The following is an 18,744-nucleotide window of genomic DNA, read 5'->3' as shown; positions in this document are numbered from 1 at the left end:
ACAAAACGGCAAATTCTTTATAAAGATGAATAAGGCTACAGCCTCGCACAGGCACTAAAATTTACGAAAAAAACAAAAACATAAGCTATAAACATTATTGGCTGCCGCAGCATTTCGGCAGAAGCAGCGCCAGATAAATTTATAAACAAAGATGTATATATCACAAATAGCGCCATTCAGCAATCGTGCAGCTCCTGGGCAGCTAGCCAGTTCAATTTCAAGTGCTGCTGCTCGTACGCTTTGGAGCAAACAAAACAAAATTATTTTGCATTTACATAATTTGTATTTAAAATATTGTCTGTGGCAAATTGCAAAATGAGTTCAATACGCAAGAAACTAGTGCTAGTGGGTGATGGTGCATGTGGCAAGACTTGCCTTCTAACGGTTTTCTGCAAGGACAACTTTCCGCTGGACTATGTGCCCACTGTCTTCGAGACTTATGTGGCGGATGTGGAAGTGGAGGGCTCACAGGTTTGTCTAGGCGTGAGCGCCTTTTGTTTTGCAATATGAGCAATGTGGCAAGAATGCACAAACAATTACACACATTTATGTTTAAATATACACGTGCCTGTGTATCAGCATATGTGAGTGTATGTGTGTTTGCACAGACAAATATTTAGTACACAACTTATTTTAGTACCTAACACTCTGTGGTCGCAATCTCTGCGCAGTGCCTTCTGCCTTGTGGCTCTTGCCAGGGTGGGCTGCTCTTTTCAACAAGTTTACAACAACTTAAGCGAATCATGAATCATGTTGTCAGCATTCGTGTCCGCAGAAAGAGCAACACTTTACAAAAGAAATAGAGCAATTGCGTTGCCGAAAATAAATTATAATATTTGTTTGCAAAGGTGGAACTGGCGCTGTGGGATACTGCTGGCCAGGAAGACTACGATCGCTTGCGTCTGCTCAGCTATCCAGATACGGATGTTATAGTGCTATGCTTCAGCATTGATCTGCCAGACTCGCTGGAAAATATATCAGACAAATGGATGAACGAGGTCAAACACTTTTGCCCCAATGTGCCCATTGTGCTGGTGGGCAACAAACGCGATCTGCGTCATGATCCCGAAACAATAAAAGTAAGCAGCATAAGCAGATAATTGTTTAAAAATTAATTAATCAATTATGTTATTTAATAGGAGCTATCTATATATAATCAAGAGCCTGTTCGAACTGAGGATGGACGCACCATGGCGGAGCTAGTGAATGCCTATGCCTATTTGGAATGCTCGGCCAAGATGCAGGAAGGAGTGCGCGAAGTTTTTGAAACTGCCACACGTGCCGCTCTACAGGTGCACAAGAAGAAGAAGCGTCGCAAATGCATATTGTTATAGAATTTGTTAATACTACACACGCAGCTCGTCATTAAAATTTTCTATATATTATATATTAACATATATTATTTCTTTTTCGAAAATACCAATACCCATGGTACCTACTTGAAAATAAGAACATTTCATGTTTCGCTCAGTTTTGTACATATTTTCATTTTATTTTTAGCCAGCCACAATGGAAAAGTACTGCAGTGAGTTAAGTGGTTTGCCTTTAAAGAAAGAGAGAGAAAGAGTGTGTGTGTGTGTGTGTGTTAGTTTTGGTTTCCTTTGGCAAACTGAAGTTCTGACCTTCGTTTATCGGATATGCTATGTCGCAATGTAATATCAGCAGGGCCACAAAAATTAAATTAATTTTTTATAATCAGCGCATGCGAATTGTGGCAGTTGCCGCATATCAATCACAATTCAAAGTAGCCGCTAAATCACATGTTAAGTTCCAATATGGCATTATTAAATATAGACTTTAATATAGCTACAACATACATATGCATATGAGATAAGAATTATGGCTTAATATTATTATCGTTGCACATAAATGAAATTTTTTTCAACAAATGCCAAGCGATAAGCAAAACACTAAAATAATTTATACCAAAAATTCATAATTCCCGAGCAAAATTTGAAGCTCAAGAAACCCAAAAAAAAAATTCATAAACAAGCCGTGAACTGGTTAAAATCAAAATAGAAACAAATAGCTTTGCCCAAGGCAGCATTACTCAGCTAAAATGTAGCTCCAGCTCCCCCATACCCAATACCATGCGGGTTTGCTAGAAGTTTCGATCGCAGAGCCAACGCTGAACAAAAATTGGAGCACAGAAGTAAATAGCTCAGTTAAAAATGCATATATATAATTATATACAACATAAAGAACTTTTACAGGGTATTCAAGCGCTGCTTACAACAGTTTTTTGTGTTTTTTGTATCTTATTTTCTGGCTAAATCCCCAAAAAATGTGAATGAGTTCCATTCAAAATTTGGTTATCTCTCGTTAGTGGAAAAAGCCACAGTGAAGAGCACAACACAAACACAAACACAAGCAACATAATTGCCAACACAAACTCACACACACACACACACACTCACAAACATATAGTATACAAACACAAACAAGCGCACACGCCAGTCCTAATACTGTTGCCCCAACAACAACAACAACTAAAACTGAACTCTTTTCAACTCTAAAAAGTTTGAAAAGAAGTACAAAGTCAGCTTGAAAGTTAAGATCTTTTGCAAAAGCAACAAGCACAAGCAACAACTAGTTGAATCGATGTTGCTATCACAAACGTAATCGCCATTGCGTATACGTAGCAAGAGAGTGAACTTTGCTTGCCGCTGCCGCTGTTGCTGCTATTGTTGTTGTTGCTGTGTTTGAATTTTTTGGCAGGCCATTTTGACTAGAGCAGCGAGAGCAAAAAAAAGGCGCTGGCAATGCGCCATGTTAGCTTTGCCGGCTGTTGTTCTTGTTGTTGTTGTTGTTAGAGCTTTCAAGTGCTTTTAGTTGCAGTCAGGTTGTTACTGTTAGTTTGGTGGTGGTGGTTGTTGTTGTTGTTGTGTTAGTTTCATTCACGACGCCGCATGGGCGATAATAAAGGGGCCGACATTTCGCTGTTCGATAGTGAGCGCATTTACAACGTCAGCAGCGCTGCGACAGCGACAACAACTAATACTAAAATAAATACAAGCACGCACACACACACACACACACACACACGTACACACGCGCAACGCGTTCTCTTCTGACGCACACACACATAGACAGCCAAGCTGAGTGCGTGTGCTTGACTCTTGCCGCTGCTGTTTGCTGCTTGCTGCTGTTGCTTTCTGCTTTGCGGTTTATACTGCCAACACATTTTCATTTCCCTTCAGTAATCTTTAGTCAGTCGCTCGGATCGGTCGTTAGGTGCGCGATCAACTTAAAAAAGTCAAGCGCTGCTGAAAGTGTTTTTTTAATACGAAAATAACAACAAACATATATACACACACACACACATACACACGACCAGTGCTTGAATATCAAAAACGTATGTATTTATTTTGAAAAAAATACGCGTGCTTTTTTCGAATTGCGGAGGCAGGTCGCTCATTATATATGCTCCACATATATATAGCATATATATAGAGAGTCAGTCAGAGAGAATTTGTATAAAACAGCTGCTAAAACCGCTACAGATAATCAAATGCAGATACATATACCAGCAGCGTATAGAAGAATTTTTATTGTCGCGCTCGCTTTGAATTGAAATTTCTTAAAAAACAAAAAACGACAAAAAAAAAAGTGTATCGCGCCTCCGCCTTTGGCTGTATATTTACAGTTAACTTTCGCTTTTTTTCGGTGTGTGCTCGCCTTGCTTTCGCTTTCTCGCAGAAAGAAATTCTATTCGCTGCCCACTGCCCACGATCGCCGCAGCGGCCAGAAATAGATGCAAACGCAGTGCCCGACGCGCCAAGAAGCCAACAACTTTTATCAATTCCCCAACAAATTGAAAGCTGCAACAGCCAACGAACACACACACACCCAAATAAACACACACACGCACGCATACATAGACGTAAATAAGCATAAAGGTAAGCAGCAGAGGGCCAACACTAATACAGGCGCAAATGCAAACAGACAGAATACAAATGAATGACTTTATAGCTGCTGCTGCTGCTGTTGCTGCTGCTGTTGGCTTTTGCCTTATGTCTGTCACATGACCGCACCCCGTGCCGCGCTTATGAGCCCGGCTAAAACGAGTTTCATGCCCTGCTGTTGTTGCTATATTTTTAACCATTTTTTGTTTGTGTTTTTTTTTGGCTAAACACTCAACGTCTGCAGCAACTTCAATACCAAATTGCCGGCGCGCCGGCCGGGAACTTAGTCACAATTTAATGTTCTAACTTCAGTGCAACGCCGCAGTGAGTGCTTGTGGCAAGGGGCAGGGGGGGCATGGGCTGGGCTGGGGCAGAGGGTGTGTGCGCTGTTGCGGCAAGTCGTTTAGTTTGTTAATTTTTTTTTTCTTCTGCTGTGCTGCCAATACCAGGAATCAGAAATTTAACGCTGCCCGCCTTTTAGGCGCGTCTTTTGCTTACATTTTGTTCGCTCTCTGTTTTTGCTTTCGAAGCAAAGCTGCTTAGCAAACAGTCAATAGATCGATACTAAGCCAAGCATGCAGTAGTTCTTGTTGTTGTTGTTGTTGCTGTTGCTGTTGCTATAGTTGGTTATACTAACTACTCGTTATGCAAATAAAAGAAACATTCCCAGCACGCTGTCTTTATCTTAATTGCAACAGCAATTACTTCTAACTATATGAGCGCGTTCCCTCTCACTCTCTTTCGCTCACAGTTGATTACGCATATTTTTGGCAACAGCCAAAAGCAATCAGCGACACACCCTTTCTATCTACTCGCCTAACCATTGACTGACTAACTGACTGACAGCTGCTATGACTCATAACAGTTTTTGGCATTTGCTCAAGGCCTTGGCTGTAGCCTTTCTTTGATCTTGCTGCATTGGCTAAAACAACCCGTCAACCGGTTGCCGGCTAAAACTCACTTCAAACATAATTCAAAGCGTTAAGCAAACTGTGCATAGACTACAAAATACGCTGCAATAAGCTTAAACGTATGCTATGGCAATTGCATTGGGTCTTTGTTTATTGTTTAAAGCACAAAGCGCATAAAAAATAAAAAGTGATAAATAAAACAAGCGATTTGCAATATTTCTTTGTGGTTTATAGTACAAGAAAGTGTGACGAAAACTACAAGGAAACGAAAACAAGCAAGATATTTATAAAAATGAATCACATAATTTCCCAGAATCAGCATTACAATAATTAAATATTAACTTTGAGCATAAAATTAGCTTCGACTCTTTTGGGTACAATTATAAATACAATTATAAATATTCAGCATAATAAAATCTTTAAAAGTTCCGCTTCGGTTTAAGATATTACAGGTCTCTAAAGGTTTCTTTATATATTAATCTTTTATCAGCATAAAAAAATTGGCATCCAGTTGAGATAAATATGTTAAAAAAATATCAAATACATATAAATAAAATAAATATCAAATACATCAAAGAAAAATTAGCTTCGACTCTTTTGGGAACAATTCGTCATAAATAAATAATCAGCATAATAAAATCTTTCAAAGGCCCTCGACTGCTATTATTTGGTTTAAGAAATTACAAGCTAAGGTCTCTAAAGATTTCTTTTATCAGCATACAAAATTGGAATTTAAAGCCTAGATCCAGTTGAGATAAATCAGTTAAAAAAAATTATCAAAAAATATATTTTGTTTAAAGAAATAAAAAAAAGTCTCAAGCATCTTATTGAAGCGTTCTACATTTTTCGATTAAAAGCATTTTGATAATAAGAATGCAATAAAAAGCATTTCAAAGTGTTGCGCATGAACTGGGGATTATCCTTTGCAGCTGCTTCTCAGTTTTGTAATTTTCTTATTTGTTTAACTAATATATCATTGTGATCAGAAAACTGTTGTTTAATATTCCTTAGCTAACTGAATATTTAGTTGGATGACCACCGACTATATCTGTTTAAAGCTAAAATATGCTGCGCTTAAAGAAGCTTTAGAACTGCAAATGAGCGTCGACGAATGACGTGCAGGGCGGCAGGCACTAACAGTAAGACAAGAGTTAATAGAGCTACTACCAATAAGCCATTGGCCAATGAACAATTGTGGGCTTGAGCAGCTTGACTTGAGACTTGGACTTGATTTGCTTTGCTTCACTTTACTTATGAAAGTCAAATTAAACAGCTTAAGCACAATATATATATTTAGTATATATACTAAGCGTGCTGTAAACATGTTTTGGTGCGCAGTCGGTTAATCAGTTAGTCATTCACTCAAATCATTGCCAAATAACTGAGGTTGTCTGTATAAATTTTCAAAAATTCTTGCGGTTTTTTTTGTATTTTAGAAGGTTTTTATATTCTCATGGCTCGTTGCGCTTGCGTGTGGCGGCTGCTGGCACGAAAAACTTTTCCACAAAAGCGAGAGAGCGAGAGAGAGAGCGGGAGAGAGAGCAAGCTATACTATTATAAATTGCGTTAATCAGTTGGTAAATATTTACATATTTGCAACTGATTATAGCTACAGCTGCTGCTGATAGCGCATATATAATATATATAATTTATATAGTATATAAATCTGTCGATTTATTTTACTTAGGAGACAATTTTAGCGCTGCAATTGCAGTTTTGTTTTTGTTAACTGCTTGTTATCAGATTCAATTAAATTTGAAAGCATTTTGGCGCCAATGTCAAAGCTACGGGGTCAACAATATACTTGCTGTATAAATATGTGTGCGTATGTGTCTTTGTGTGTGTGTGTGAGAAAGCGCCTAACAAAGGCACGTGCAGATAACCCAATAAATTAAATTTACATAAACTTAGTCATTGTATATATTATTTACCATATGTATGTTACATGTGTGTGTGTGTGTGTGTAGCAGCGTCATCAATAATTGCTCAGTTTAACATAATTCAAACATGTTAATTGATTTAGTATTGCATGCTCTACTTCCGACAAAAGACAACTGCCAGGCCAGTGCGATGTGACTTTAGGTTTATTTTTTTGGGTTCAGATTGGAGAGGGAGAGGGGGGTGGCAAGCATCTAACAACCCAGGCGACCATTGATCGCTCCACTAATTGTTCATTGACACTGCCCCAGTGGCCAGCAACTGTTGCGTTGAGTTCAACTCTTGCTGTTGCTGTTGCTATTGTTGCTGTTGCTGCTGCGCCTTTGTTCATGCCGATAGTGCTGCTGACAGCTACAACAACAATAACTGGCACTGGCAACTGATAAAGTGCGTATAAGACTATAAAATGAAAACTATGTCAGACAGCTGTGCTTAAAAGACAACAAGAACTGTAGATTAATCTAAAGCGTTTGTATATTTAATTTATATAAACAATTAATTAATAAATAATGTCTGCATTAACTACACAGTGGCCACTCGAATTTCTAAGGCGCCTGCGTAGCCAACGTTTTAAATTATTTCAGCATTCACATTTATTTTTTGTGTGTTGGGCCTTAAGTCGCTGCTCATTAAATTTACAATAAATTTTCGTTGCTTTTTATGGTAACAAATGCGCATGTTTTGTAGCGCCCGCCATAAGTTGGTTAGCTAATTAATATTTTGAGCATAAAAGCGTTTAATGACTACGCACACACACACACAGACAAAAATGTTGTGCACACATGCCACAAGTTGCAGACAGCGCGGACCAGACCAGCCCAGACGGACATGCACATACATATGCATGCATGTTCTAAATACTCCAGCAAACTCAACAAAAAAATAAGCGTAGAGTGCAGGCAACAAGCGAGCTTAACCAACTAGAAAATACACTTTGTTGAGAGCAAAACGAATTTTGGCATATTACATCAATGTAATAAGCTCAACCACTTGTTACGTTTAGTAAGTCTAAAGGAAAAACCAATAATATGACAGTAAGGAAAAAAATGAAGCGCAGCTTTAAGCAGAGAGACTTCTTGTCTGTCTGCTTGTCTATTTGTTGTTGCCTTGCTATGATGGCCATATGTGTTTACCTATAATACTTATTTATTAATTCAATCGACGGGCATCAATTTAAGCGCTGTCAACAGGCGCAATTGCCACTGACAACAACAACAACAACAACAACAACAACAACAAGTACAGTGGGCAAAAGATGATGAATGGTCTGGGCGCGCTCTCTGCTGTTTGCTCACAGCGGGATTAGTTTACAAGCAGCGCCAAGGATAACACTGCCACAGTCAGACATGCCTATATATACATAGCATACATATGTCTGTACATATTTGTAGTCACTGTATGACATAAACGTGTTGACTGTAGGTCTGTCTGCCAGTCCCAGTCGCAGGCGCAAACGCAAAAAGCAAACAACAACAAAAAGCGAGTAAATGTGCGCTGTTTAAAATTCAAAAGTTGCTAAACAGCACATACCCTATAAGAAGTGCAAAGCATGAGCAGCTCTAATATTTATACAAATTCTAACTCGAAATACTGACAGCCCGAACTCAGCTCTGTTAATATTTATTTACTTAATGTCAACTATGAACAACGACGATAAAAGAAAAGAATACAATACATATTTAAAATTAAATTTAAAAGTATTTAAAATAATGTTTTTGTTTTCAAATTTGATAAGCTTATAGATTGGGAGTGCCAATATTCGTTGCAAGAATTGGGGAAAACCCAATCAGGTCTATTAAACTCATATACCCGCCACTCTTAACTTTTTGTTGTTCTAGGCGCGTTTCTACTGTAGACGGTTCGATTTCGTTCAACAAGTTAGACATGCTATTTATAGCGTGTCGCAATTGCAGGCCAGTTAAAAAAGAGTCCAAAAACTCAAAGCCACGCGGCCACGCGGCCACTTGAGCGGCTTCCCATGTGCCATGTGCATTGTTGCTTAGCCATTTCCTAGAGGCGCAAACATTGTACGACACGTAATATGGCCCAATAAACGTTTGTTGTTTTTTAGAAAAATTTACGACTTGCCATAAAGTTATAATCAAGGTAATGGAATTATCAATTCAGCCCAAACTGCAAGTCAGCCAAGTTGGGTTGCCAGCCCGCAGGCTTATCAAGCGCGGGCGATAAGACTGCAAATCCATAATTGGCTTTAATCTGAGTTGGCTAAGCAGCAAATCTGCGCTGAGCAATTGATTTATGCTGCATTAGCCTTCGAATACAAAGTTTATAGTGTTCATTTTTGTTGAGAGACAATAAACTATTTAAAAGGCACTAAGGTTTAGTTGCCAGGCAATAAATATTAAGGGTACTCGTGCTATATCAGCGGGTCAGCTGGAAAATGTCACTATCAGCAAGCAAATAATATAAAAGTTTCTCATGCTGCTCATAATTTGTAGAGCTTGCAGTACCCCCCGTTGATAATTAACTAACTGGCTTTGTTAATTTGCATATAAACTACAAGTTGCATCATAAATCTTGCTATAAACTAAAAGTCTTGATAACAGCTTTGTTATCTGTCCTCGCTATTAAATATTTACACATAGTAGGGCTAAATTTATTATATTTATAGTGTGTTTGGTAATCAGATTTATAATTAAACAAGCGATTGCATTTCGTAATAATTTAAGCTGCCACTTGTGTTTTGCTCTATATGCAGTTGGTTTTGAGCACTTGACATTCAGCAGTCGCATTATGTTATGTATGGCTACAGATCTGATTAGATAAGTCTAAAAAGAGCAAGGAAAAAAAAACTGCTCAAGGCCAAAAGTTTTTTAACCGCCAGCTGCGAGTGCAAAGAAATGAAAAAAAAATAAATATAAATACTTATATTTGAATATAGTCGAATACTGTAGGTATAGATGATAATGCTTTGAACACAAAGTACACAGTAAGAAAATTTTAAATAAAAATTAAAAAACAATTTCTGTGCATTTAAAATATATTCTTAGGCCTTTTGTTAGTTAACTTAATTTAATGCACTCGCTTTAAATTTAATTTTTTTATTATATATTTTTTTTGTGTGCTTGTTTGTTATGTAAAATATTTTGTATGTTCTTTTGTTAAAAACATAATTATTTTGGCAAGCCCAGCACTTTTTTGTGTATATTTATTTATATTTTTTTTTTGAGAGGCCTTTGACGTCTTTCTGTTTGTTATTCGCTGGCGCTGACATTGGAATCTTGTCATCATTATTGCTGTTGTTGTTGTTGGCGTTTGACACCCCATGCCCAGAGCCACCCACATGTAGCTTTTTGTTTGACGTTCGTTGGGCGATAAACAAAAGCCATAGATATTTATTTATTTATGTAGATACAGCTACAACTACAACTACAATTGCAAACTACAGTGAGCGCTGCACGTGATGTTTATAATTAGAATTATTATCCCAGAAAAAGCGAAAGTGCCAAACTGCGTACTAGGGGGCGTATGCGCAATATGCGCAAGGCCAACTCGTAATGGAAATTTAATACAGCTACTGCTGCGAAATGAAACACAAAGTTGTAGTTTTAATAAACGTTTTATTTAACTATTAATGTTATTATGACTAGTATTATTATTATTATTAATTGTTTATATTTTATTTTTTTCATTGCAGCTACGTCATGCCAACGCAGCAACTGAAATCCCTCGATGATGTGGCCACAGTGACAGCGCTGGTGAGCAAGCATCCGGACAATAAGCCCAGCAAGGATGAGCAGGAGGAGGAGGAGGAGGAGGAGCTCGATAGCGCCGCCGTGGTGGTGCCGCCAGACAGCGGCTGGGCCTGGGTAGTGATGGTGGCTTCGTTTCTCTGCTGCACAGTCATCGACGGCATTGTCTTCTGCTCCGGCATGTTGCAGGAGTCGCTCATGAACGAGTTCCATGTGAGCAAGTTCTATATAACCTTCGTCTCATCGCTGCTCAGTGGCTGTTATCTGATGGCCGGACCGTTCGTAAGTGCGCTGGCGAATCGCTTTGGCTTCCGTCCCGTGACCATTGCGGGCGCCATTTTCTCCGCCATTTGCTTTATGCTCTCGTACTATGCGCCCAGCGTGGAGTTTCTGTTCGTCGTCTATGGCGTGCTGGGCGGCATTGGCTTCTGCATGGTCTACATACCAGCGGTGGTCATCATTGGCTTCTACTTTGAAAAGTGGCGTGCTCTGGCCACGGGCGTCGCGCTCTGCGGCTCTGGCGTGGGCACCTTTGTCTTTGCTCCGCTCACGGACAAGCTGCTGGAGAGCTATGGCTGGCGCATGACTTTGGCCGTACAGGGCGCTCTGGTCCTGGCCTGCGCCGTGTTCGGCTTGGCCTTCCGCCCCATCACGCCCATTACTCTGGGCGTCACCGAAGACGGCACTGTGGATGAGGAGAAGCTGAAGCTGAATGGTCATGGCAACACAGTGGCGCCCACGCCGCAGCTGCATCAAGCTGCCTTTACCAAGCCGCTGCCCGAGGGTCGCTTCGCCTACTCCATGCCCAATTCGGCGCACAACACTTACATGGGCGCCTCGCAGCGTCATCATTACCCAACGGCCGCTGAAATCTTCAAGGGCATGAATCTGGAGCGTCGTCCGTCGGGTCAGGCCAGCAAGGGCACTGAGCTGAAGCAGCTGCGCAAATCGCAGCCCAGCACACCCAATGGTGATCCACAAACGCTGACCTTCAATCTGCACAAGGAGCTGACCACAGTCGGGGAGAACGAGGAGGAGGCTGAGAACGATACGCTGTTGGAGACTGAGGCCAAGCCGGTCACCATTCAGGCACGTCGCCATACTGTGTCCGGCAGACGCCCACAGGATCTTGCCAAGCGCGGCGTTGCAGCGGGCGCAACAGATGCAGCTCATGCCGCCGGCCAGTCGCACTCCTCCTCGCGTCCCATGTACAGAGACGATATCTTCTTCACCGGCTCGCTGACGCGCATACCACAGTATCAGTCGCAAACCTCGCTGGCCTATCACATGTCCGTGACGCGTCTGCCCACCAAGCAGGACATGCTGGAGGATCGCCAGAAGGGCTGCCGCATCTGCCCCGAGGCCGTGCGTCGCACTTTGTCTACTATGCTGGATACCACGCTGCTCAAGTCGCCCGCGTTTATGTGCCTGGCCGTCAGTGGCTTCCTCACCATGATGGGCTTCTTTGTGCCCTTCTCATTTCTGAAGGATCGCGCAGTTGCTGGTGGCATGACCAAGGCAGCGGCTGTTTCGGTTTTCTCAGGCATTGGCATCATCAATACGATTGCTAGGATTGTGTGCGGCTCGCTCAGCTCGTTCCCCAGCGTCAAGCCGCTGTGGCTTAACAATGTGGCGCTTACTGCTGGCGGCATTGCCACCATTTGCAGCGGCATTGCCATCAACGACGCCACCCAATGGGCCTTTGCTGTCTTCTTTGGCGTTTGCATAGCCTGCTTCTCGGCGCTGCGCTCACTTATTGCCGTGGAGCTGATTGGTCTGGAGAAGCTGACGAATGCTTTTGGCTTTCTGATGTTGTTCCAGGGTGTGGCCGCCACCATTGGCAGTCCCATTGCAGGCGCTTTATACACGGCCACCGAGAGCTACAATGTCGCCTTCTACTTTGCCGGCGGACTCATTCTGCTGTCCGGCTTCCTCTGCTATCCGCTCACCTACATCTCCAACTGGGAGAAGCGACGCAATGAGAAGAACGAGGCGCTGCCGGCGGCCTAAGCGCCATGGCAAACAGAAAACACGAAGCACGCAACAACCTTAATTGTCCAATCACAAGCTGTCTTCGTTTGCTGATTGAAGATCGCTCGCAGTGTTAACCGCAACGAACTGGTAAACAGTAATTTCAGTTTGTAACTGATATGTCTCACCTGCCCTGCCCTGCCCCACCACGCCCCGATCCCCGCTGCTGCCTTGTATCCATGTGCTGTTGTTTGCTCAGGGAGCTGCGGAGCAGCTTTGCGCGAGCTTATTTTCTTGATTTATCTAATTGTCTAGATTTAGTGTATAAGATTGATTAAACTTAAGCGTAATGTTTGTGCCTCGCCCTCACACACACACACACATGCACATCACAAGCATAAAAACTATACAATTTTAATTTAAATTAATTTCTAAAATGATTTTAAGCATAGCACGCACTTTCAAATATTTAATAATTCAACAATTGTTTTGTTATTCAATTGCCAAATCAATTTGCTGTAATGGCACTCCAAGGTCTAATTAATTTACAAATTGATTCAAAAGCGATACATTCTTTTACAACAAATAGACACTAGACACGCATGTGTGTATGTGTATGTGTGTGTGTGCAAACGAAATCGAAAATAATAATATTAATAAAATCACTTTTAAGCAGCTGAGCACATGGCTGGGCCACAATTCGACTGCCAAGTAATATACAATACATATGTACATAATATACATATATATATATACACTATATACTTATGATGAAGACGATGTTTGCATTTGTTTTTAATTATTAAGTACGACTAAACTAAAAACTAAACTGCTGGCTCACGTTGGCTTCCAGACTTGTTACATAGTTTGTACATATGTAAGTTCTAGCCCTAAGCAAACACACATACATACAAAACAAAACAAAACAAAAGAAAACAAGACGAGATTGACTCTGAGGTTATTGCACTGCGCAAGTCCCCAATGTCCAACTCCCATCGTTGATCATGCAGTAGTGTAAACAAATACGTTGTGGCGTCGGCTCGCACATAAGATAACACTATAGATATATATACACATATATACAAAACATACATACAAGCATACTCAAGCAAGTTTAGCACGTTTTGCGTGCCAAGTTTATAACGTAAATTCATTTATAACAAAATCTACACATAATACATAATTCTAAACGTGCGTAAAAATTAACAGACTATATACACTATATATATATATCAGTTATACATTTTACAATAAACTCTTTTAAGTAATTTACAAACCAACCAATACAATTTGTGTTTATTTATTATTTTATGTGCAATTTAGGACACGTGAGTAAAAAGCATTGACTTCTAATATACAAACTAACAATGTCTGATATAATTTATTAATCGGAGTTTTTTGTTTTTGTTTGCTGCACAAAATAAGCGTAATAGCTAACAACTAAGGAAAATTGTTATGAACAATGCGTGTTGTTGATGACTTTAAACGTTCGTTTTTGAGCTTAAATTAAAAAACATTAAATAATTAACGCAGTTGTGTCTTTGGTCATGGCACACCAATCTATTTTTCTTGATTTAACGAATTGATAAACTCTTCAAGCTTCTCCTGTATCATTCGCACTTTGACTGCAAAATAAAAGAAATAATTAGTAGTGCAGCTTAATAAACTTATAGGAGCTACGCACTTAGCTCCTCGGCCAGCAGCACACGCTTGCCCGTAAGTAGATGCGCCTTCTTCTCCTCATCATCGCCAAACTCATCGAGCACAGCTTTGATCTCCTTGTCCAGGCGACGCGCCTCGCGATTTATAACCTGCTGCCGCAGCGCATTGCCAGTGACTTTAATGACCTGCTGTATGCGCCAGAAGAGCACCACATCGCTGCAGGAGACCTCACACTCTGTGCCCTGTTGCGTGTACAGATAATAAGCCTTGCGGCAGTCTCTCGCACGCTGCAGCGACTGCTGCAAAAAGTGTCTGCAAACAAAACAAACAATTGTAGTTGCCATAAACCGCACACGCTTAAGTCCATACGCACTTTCTGTAAACAGGGAACCAAGTTTGCCGTATATAATCCGTATCGACATCCACATTATCTCGCTGCAGATTTTTGCGCACCGTTGTCAATTCATCGTAGCTTAGCGTCGGCAAATGTTTCTGCAAATAAACAAGCAAATATTTCCAATTATTTATGCACACTCATTAATATTTTGCTCACACGCACCACATCCGTCTTGAGTATTTTGTCAAGTTCGTTCTTAACGCTGCGTCGCTTTTGCTGATCGGGCGTTAAGTACTGCCAGTGTGCGAAACGCGCCCACGGGCCAGGTCCAAACATTTGTCCCAGTGTCTCATCCGTTTGCTGCAGCTTGGCGGTGACAGAGTTTTCCAAGAACTTCACCGCCAGATCCCATTCGCCTTTGTCGTGCACAAAGCGATCTTCTAATGTATTCAATTGTATAACACGCAGCATATCGATGGCCTTGTCCTCCCAGCTGTGTCGTCGTATGGCATCATCCACCACAGCCGCCTTGAGCTGATCGAAGAGTCCATCGTGATCGTGCGATTTCTTAGCACGCTCCATCAGCGATTTAAACTCTTGCTGCAGCGCCTCCCAGCCAGCCTCAACTGATTTGGCGGGCAATGCCTGCTCCGCCCACTGTCGCAGCTTTATGTCCACCATGGTATTAAAGGAATCTATAAGAAGTAGCGTCAGTTAAGTTAATTGCTTGTTGCAAGTGCGTAGCATATAAATGACAACAAATACGTAAATGATAAGCACATCGATAGATAAATACAGTATTAATAAAAATATTGAAAGCATTCTGCTTTTGTTCATCAAAACAAATTAACGCAGCTTTAATTGAAAATTCGCGTTAAAAGTGTAAATCACACTTGCCACCGAAAGTACGCGCCTTATTCGCACATGACTGTGACAAAGCTGAAACCTGCTGATATAACTTCTTTTTGTTTTTTGTTTTTGGATACATGCTAATGAAATTCGAATTTGGGGAGCACACAGTTTAAATTTAAACACATGATTCAATGGCAAGGCTATGCGTTAAGTTAAAACTCGTTTTGGCAATATGTAAATACCCGCTTATTGACCTGAATATCCTGACTTAAAGCGCTGACTTGTTAGCACATAAACACTTGACAATTAGTGCGTGATTGATGTATGCTGATGATTCCTTCCTTAAGAACTAATACTTATAACTACAGAATATTACTTTGAGAACCTGACTGTGCAGCGGGTAGATAAATATTTTCGAATACATAATTGGATAGTTTCTCCCAGAGTTTGGCAGTGAGTGCATCATCCCATTTCTTTGCCGAGATCTGTGAGAGCGTCACCACCTCATCGAGAATTTCGCCTTTAGCCTTATCGAATAGCTCATCCCGACCAGATTCACGCAGTCTGCAAATTAAATTAAAAAAATATATGCGCGCCTAAATGTTTTATCTGCTTACCTGGGGAAATTGTTTTTCCATTCGGTTTCCAGATTAAATCTGGTGGCCTTAAATGCATCTGCTTGCTGCTCTATAGTTTCCCGCACCATTTTCCAGAAACGATCCGACACAGCCAAGCTAAGATTACGGCTCGTTACCTGATGCGGCATTATAACGCCACGTCGACTGCAATTGTCTAAAAATTAATCAACAATTTAAGCTTGTGCAATTTTAAACTTACTGAAACAATTTAGAGTTCTTGAAAAAGTCCTCTTCATACTGCCTTATAGACTCTATGCTATCGTCCTTGCGTCCACGACCTGTTACTACTGCATAGTAACCCAATGCTTTCATCGGAAACAGTTTGCCTGACAATATCTTTCTAATGCGATCTGGGTCTGCCAGTTCCTCTGCCAAATCCACTTTGGTCAACACAAATATGGTGCGCCGTCCCAGTGGATCGCATTGCATGACCAGATCCGTGACATTGCTGCGTTCCGCATCAACAGAACCATCCTGTATGCATAGTATAATTGCATTTGGATTGCTCATATAATGTTTAGTCATTTGGTGAATAGAATCCTTCGTATCTGATGCCATGTCGACTGTCATTGTCTGTAAAAATTAATTATAGTTTACATCAAATTTATAAATTTTTACTGTTTATTTACCGATATAATGCCGGGCAAGTCCACCAAGACCATGCGCTGTAATCCAGGTCCCTTAACGGTCATGGATATGACTTCATTGCTCACGGTCTTGCCACCTCTTACAGAGGCACGCATGCGGAACTCCACCTCACGCCTCAGATCCGCCAGATCCGACTCTTTGGTGAGATCATATTCACGATCTGTGTCACGAAACTGTGCCACATGATATGGTCCCTCGGCCAATGTAACCTTGACTGGTGCACGCGTCATCATTTCACCGCTGCCACGTGGAAATATGCGCGCCTTAGCTATGGATTCCAGCACCGAGGTCTTGCCGCTGCTCTGATCGCCCACAACAACAACACGCGGTAAATGATCAGCCATGGTGTAGCCCGTATCATAGCCAGATAGCTCATCCAGCACTTCCGAGTACATATCAATTAAGGATTTCTTAATGCGCTTCAGCGTCGTCTTCTTATTGGTCTTCAATATAAGATATTGCGAACGTAGCTCACGATTTTCCTTCTCCATTTTTTCAAGTTCTTTTTGGTATTTGATTTGCACATTCATGATTTCAGTCTGCAGCGTTTCCACTTGGTTCTGCAGCTTATCTGCAAAAAGATAAACAAATATAAGCATTCATTTAGTTTTTTATTAAATTGCAGTCACACCATATTTTTTACGGCTTTCGTCTGCAGAGATTCCCAGCGCTGCCACAGTTGTCTTCGCCTTGATATCTTCCTTGGCTGCAAAAAGAGAAATAAAGAGAATTAATTAAAGCAAAGTTTGAGTTGCAACATAATATGTATCCTCTCACTTTAAATGCATTTGTTTCATTGACATTATATACGTGTGTAACCTACTTTCAACAATTTGATTTCCTTGATAATCGGCAGCTTCAATTGCATCGTCCAGACGACTATCGAACCATGAGCGCCATTCCGATAATTTATCTTCGCCAAGCTGCTTAAGCTTCGGATCTACAAGCAAACCCCAATATGATCAATATCATTCACAAAGCCAACAACTAAGAGACTCGCTGTCGCGCAGTGTATATGGTGAGTATACAAATCATAAGAAACAAGAGCTAATAAGCAGGCGATTGTGTAAATGATAAACAAAATTGGCAAACTTGAATGAAAATGTACAATGTACGCAAAAATTTAGGTGCAAAGTTAGAAAACTCGACGCGACCTATCATACCCGGTTAATTAACTAACTGTTATGGCAATTTAAAGTGAGAGAAAGAGGAAGAGAGAATCAGGAAGGAAACGCTTTCCTTGCTAATAAGCCAACTTACCTATGTCAATTGCATTCTTCACCAGGCCGCCCACCTCAATGAGATTCTTTGAAAACTGACTCCACCTTTCACCCTGCGGCAATGCATCCTCTAGCCACTTAAGATCCGGCAAACCATCCTTCCAATCCTCATATTTCTGCAACCCGCATAATTGCAATTAGCAAATTATATAACACAATGCCAAGCCAATAACTTACTTTGCTCAATGAGACACCACCACCAATGGCACCGCCCAGCACAATGTAACGCAGTTTCAAGGCCCCTCTTAGAATACGCACAACTAGCATGCCGTAACCACGCGAGTGCGGCGGTATTGTCCAGCCTCTCGCCTGGTTGCCACCCAGTAGAAACTCTTCGTGACGTTGATTGTTATGTTGTTGCCAATGTGCTCCTGCGCCATGGCGCTTTGAATGTGCTTGGCCGGTGATGTTGCATAGCGTGGAATGATTGCAGCAGGCAACTTTTGTGGAGTAAACAACAGCTTTTCTAGCCGTTCGCCTAAAATTGCAATGCGGCAACAGCAAGAACAACAACGATGACGAAATCGTCAAATGAATATTAGCATTTCTTTGAGCATTGCTGCATGGTCTGCTTACCGGTATGTGTTTTGATAGATGCGCAGCATAGTTGCTAATCGTGGCTACAGTTTTCACACAGTTTACTAGACCTACAATATTATTTTCAAGTTTTTTCTACACAAAAGTTTCATAATAGAGATGAGCGCTATTCACAAAGCTGTTACACAAGGTAACAATAAAAGTAACGAGTCACTGCCGTCACATGTAGGCATCGATACCCGGCATAATCGATGCCATATACTTTTTGGCCTATGTTAAGCGCCAAGTTTAAGGCTGAAAATAAAAACGAATAAGCCATTTGTTTGGTTTTAATAATTTTATTTGACTTTTG

At 40.9% G+C, this 18,744-nt stretch overlaps 3 protein-coding genes across 10 annotated transcripts; 2 read left to right on the top strand and 1 right to left on the bottom strand.

Annotated features, from left to right (window-relative positions):
- Positions 1-239: 239 nt before the first annotated feature.
- LOC108594992 (ras-like GTP-binding protein Rho1) lies at positions 240-1,356 on the top strand. The gene is made up of 3 exons (XM_017980125.1): positions 240-471; positions 849-1,079; positions 1,140-1,356. Exons 1-3 carry the CDS (start codon positions 316-318, stop codon positions 1,332-1,334), a joined length of 582 nt encoding a protein of 193 aa, XP_017835614.1. The 5' UTR covers positions 240-315; the 3' UTR covers positions 1,335-1,356.
- A 1,862-nt stretch (positions 1,357-3,218) lies between these two features.
- LOC108597409 lies at positions 3,219-13,669 on the top strand. Of its 3 annotated transcripts, XM_017983958.1 has the most exons (3): positions 3,219-3,355; positions 3,700-3,899; positions 10,413-13,669. In XM_017983958.1, exon 3 carries the CDS (start codon positions 10,420-10,422, stop codon positions 12,475-12,477), a length of 2,058 nt encoding a protein of 685 aa, XP_017839447.1. In that variant the 5' UTR covers positions 3,219-3,355; positions 3,700-3,899; positions 10,413-10,419; the 3' UTR covers positions 12,478-13,669. The 3 variants fall into 3 exon arrangements, with proteins under 3 accessions (XP_017839447.1, XP_017839446.1, XP_017839445.1); XM_017983957.1 differs by lacking the exon at positions 3,700-3,899; XM_017983956.1 differs by lacking the exon at positions 3,219-3,355 and having other exon boundaries at positions 3,405-3,899.
- A 66-nt stretch (positions 13,670-13,735) lies between these two features.
- LOC108597510 (dynamin-like 120 kDa protein, mitochondrial) lies at positions 13,736-18,543 on the bottom strand. 6 transcript variants are annotated; one of them, XM_017984098.1, is made up of 13 exons: positions 18,432-18,543; positions 18,033-18,333; positions 17,836-17,971; positions 17,399-17,515; positions 17,207-17,281; positions 16,557-17,146; positions 16,127-16,500; positions 15,907-16,071; positions 15,666-15,853; positions 14,660-15,132; positions 14,474-14,592; positions 14,123-14,412; positions 13,736-14,063 (listed from the first exon to the last, which is right to left on the bottom strand). In XM_017984098.1, exons 1-13 carry the CDS (start codon positions 18,458-18,460, stop codon positions 13,999-14,001), a joined length of 2,922 nt encoding a protein of 973 aa, XP_017839587.1. In that variant the 5' UTR covers positions 18,461-18,543; the 3' UTR covers positions 13,736-13,998. The 6 variants fall into 6 exon arrangements, with proteins under 6 accessions (XP_017839587.1, XP_017839588.1, XP_017839589.1 ...); XM_017984099.1 differs by having other exon boundaries at positions 15,675-15,853; XM_017984100.1 differs by having other exon boundaries at positions 17,219-17,281.
- Between the last annotated feature and the right edge of the window lie 201 nt (positions 18,544-18,744).

The sequence above is a fragment of the Drosophila busckii genome, chromosome 2R (assembly GCF_011750605.1).
Source record: "Drosophila busckii strain San Diego stock center, stock number 13000-0081.31 chromosome 2R, ASM1175060v1, whole genome shotgun sequence".
In the NCBI taxonomy this organism is placed as follows: domain Eukaryota; kingdom Metazoa; phylum Arthropoda; class Insecta; order Diptera; family Drosophilidae; genus Drosophila; species Drosophila busckii.
Note: the sequence above shows the minus strand (reverse complement) of the source record. Positions and strands in the feature narration are given on the sequence as shown.

What these genes read in the sequence shown, in the direction of transcription:
- LOC108594992 (XM_017980125.1), top strand. Translation starts at nt 316, where the DNA reads ATGAGTTCAATACGCAAGAAACTAGTGCTAGTGGGTGATGGTGCATGT. An exon ending in TGGAAGTGGAGGGCTCACAG is followed by an intron (nt 472 to 848) that starts GTTTGTCTAGGC and finishes TTGTTTGCAAAG; the next exon opens with GTGGAACTGGCGCTGTGGGA. An exon ending in ATGATCCCGAAACAATAAAA is followed by an intron (nt 1,080 to 1,139) that starts GTAAGCAGCATA and finishes GTTATTTAATAG; the next exon opens with GAGCTATCTATATATAATCA.
- LOC108597510 (XM_017984098.1), bottom strand. Translation starts at nt 18,460, where the DNA reads ATGCTGCGCATCTATCAAAACACATACCG. An exon ending in GAAGAATGCAATTGACATAG is followed by an intron (nt 17,516 to 17,835) that starts GTAAGTTGGCTT and finishes GTTTGCTTGTAG; the next exon opens with ATCCGAAGCTTAAGCAGCTT. An exon ending in TGGAAAAACAATTTCCCCAG is followed by an intron (nt 15,854 to 15,906) that starts GTAAGCAGATAA and finishes TTTAATTTGCAG; the next exon opens with ACTGCGTGAATCTGGTCGGG.
- LOC108597409 (XM_017983957.1), top strand. Translation starts at nt 10,420, where the DNA reads ATGCCAACGCAGCAACTGAAATCCCTCGATGATGTGGCCACAGTGACA.